This window comes from Henckelia pumila, chromosome 3, assembly GCF_033568475.1.
Source record: "Henckelia pumila isolate YLH828 chromosome 3, ASM3356847v2, whole genome shotgun sequence".
Classification (NCBI taxonomy): Eukaryota; Viridiplantae; Streptophyta; class Magnoliopsida; order Lamiales; family Gesneriaceae; genus Henckelia; species Henckelia pumila.
The window spans coordinates 120,631,545-120,634,255 of record NC_133122.1 but is presented as its reverse complement, the minus strand read 5'-3'; the positions used below and the strand labels follow the sequence as shown (position 1 = coordinate 120,634,255).

Here is a 2,711-nt window from a genome sequence, read left to right as displayed (position 1 = left end):
GAGGGAATGGGGTGGACAATGGAAAAATGAAGAAGGAGAGGGGTGGGGGGTGGCGCTTATGGGGGTAGGGTTAGGGTTTCTCTCCTTTTTTGTGTGTGTTCAAATGAAATGAAATGAAATGCATTAGAAATGAATTTTAAGTCCAAGTGTGTGCAATGTTTGAAAGTGCTACTCAAACAACTTATAAAAGTGCCATTTTAGGTTTTACAACTTTAGCACTACACAACTTTGCCCTTTAAAAATCCTTATGTTTGAAAATTCAAGAATTGAAATATTTGATTGAATGTCACTCGTCCGAGTTCGAAAATGCTAACTTTTGAAAAAGTTTTAAAATAAACCCAAGAATGCAATAAAAGCGATTTTAGACACCCGAAAAAATCTATTTTCCTCAATTCCCAAAAATCTCCAATTTGCAAAATTAATAACTACCACTGAGATCCACCGTCACCTCATGCAGCCACAGAACCCAAGAAATTCAATATTAATCAGTTTAAATAATTATGCAGAAATAAACTTTTATAGGAATTTAAAGCAATTAAATTTCTGAAACTAAAACCAAAAATAATTAAGCTGAAATAGGCATGTAATTATAGTTTATGGAATTCTTGACGCTACAATTCCTTCCTCCATAATATGAAATTTTGTCCTCGAAATTGAAAATTACCCAATAGCTCTGGATAACGAGTCCTGATATTCGCCTCTACCTCCCAAGTAGCTTCCTCATCCGAATGGTTCAACCATTGCACCTTGACCATCGGAATTATCTTGCTGTGGAGTCTCCTCTCCTGTCTCTCCAAAATCTAGACAGGCCTCTCCTCATAAGTCATGTATGGGGAAAGCTGAAGGGGTTCGAAACTTAGCACATGCGAAAGATTCGAGACGTAATTCCTCAACATGGATACATGGAAGACGTTGTGGACTCTAGCAAGACTAGGCGGCAATGCCACCCTATAAGCTAATGTCTCCACTCTATCAAGAATCTCAAAAGGTTCTATGAACCTCGGAGCCAATTTCCACTTCTTCCTGAATCTCATCACGCCTTTCATAGGAGCTACTCGGACAAAAACATGATCACCCACTGCGAACTCCAAGTATCTCCTCCTATGATCTGCGTAGCTCTTTTGCCTACTCTGAGTCGTCTTCATCTTATCATGGATATTGACTACAACATCGACAGTCTGCTGAACAATCTCCGGTCCCAACTCTGATCTCTCACAAACCTCATCCCAAAAAACTGGAGACCTGCACTTCTGTCCATAAAGTGCCTCATAGGGAACTGTACCGATTGTGGACTAAAAACTACTGTTGTACGCAAACTCCACCAGTGGCAACCTCGACTCCCAACTATCCTGAAAATCAATAGTGCATGTAGCACCTAAAATCCAATCTATTAAATCGCATGCATTAAATTAAATAAATATTATGTTAATAAAATATTTATTATTTATTCTAATGATTTTCATCGTATTAATTATTTAAATAATGATTTTAATCATTTAAGTTTAATTGTCAAAATGATTTTTATTGTGCAACTTAATTGTTTTAAATATTTTAAAGATTTAAGCTTGCTTAATTAAATAATTTTAATCATTTAATTTATTCTTTAAATGATCTTAACCGTCACGCTTATTTATTTAAAATGACACTACAACAAAAACGACAAACGGCAACGGATGTATGGGTCTCAAAACCGTTGTACTTTTGGGTGTTGTCAAAAGTATACACAATGACAATGGATAAAATCCGTTGTCGTTTGTTTCAAAAGACAACAGATTTTATCTGTTGTTTTTTTCTTGAAACGAAAACGGTTTTTATCCGTTGTCGTATATCGAACTTTTAACAACACCAAAAATTACAACAGTTTTAAAATGACAAAGACAACGGATTTTATCCATTGTCGTTGCTCAAATAAAAAACAAAAAAATTAAATTTTAATTTACAATTTTTCAATATTATAAATGAAATTATAATATGGCATGTCATAAATTTTTAAATCTCAACAGGTTGTATCTATGTCCGTGGCCTCATACTTAATGATTGATCAATCATAAAAAATCAACGTACGTGGCGGTGGGGTTTCCACCTCTAAGCTGCCACTTCACCAACACTCAATGCTGGATACATAAGCTCATCTTATTCTTAAGTAGGAAGGTCACCGGGCCCAGGTATCCCGAGCTCCAACTATATTACTTTCTACCTTTACTTCATCTACCTTAAAAAATTTATTTTTTCTTAACGTGCCCTTAAAATTAATATAAAAATTCTTACATGATGCATGAATCTTAAAAGGTCTCATTATTTTTTTATTTCATAAAAATTTGCCTGTAAATTTATATTTAATTTATTTTCTTAAAATTCATACTTATATATATTATAAAAATACATGCATGAATTAAAAATATATTTACGGACTTTTTATTTTTCTAAGGACTTGATCAAGTTGTTGACCCCTTAGACTTTAACCCCTACATTCATAAACTGGTCCAATAACTAAAATTAGGCCCAATAACTTAAAATCTAGCCAAAATAAATTATTCAAGCCCATTAGCACTCAACTTGGCCCATTAAACAACTCAAGCCCACTAACAACTTAATCTAGCCCATTAAACTTAATCTGACATGATCCGGCCCAATAATTCCTATGAACCACCGGGCCCACGAAAACTAATGAACTCACTTAAATAATTATTTAAGCCCATTATTTAAAATTA

At 34.0% G+C, this 2,711-nt stretch overlaps 1 protein-coding gene across 1 annotated transcript; it reads right to left on the bottom strand.

The window, feature by feature from the left end:
• Positions 1-800: 800 nt before the first annotated feature.
• On the bottom strand, positions 801-1,145 carry LOC140889397 (uncharacterized). Its single transcript, XM_073297110.1, has one exon. It carries the CDS (start codon positions 1,143-1,145, stop codon positions 801-803), a length of 345 nt encoding a protein of 114 aa, XP_073153211.1.
• Between the last annotated feature and the right edge of the window lie 1,566 nt (positions 1,146-2,711).

What these genes read in the sequence shown, in the direction of transcription:
- LOC140889397 (XM_073297110.1), bottom strand. Translation starts at nt 1,145, where the DNA reads ATGAAGACGACTCAGAGTAGGCAAAAGAGCTACGCAGATCATAGGAGG.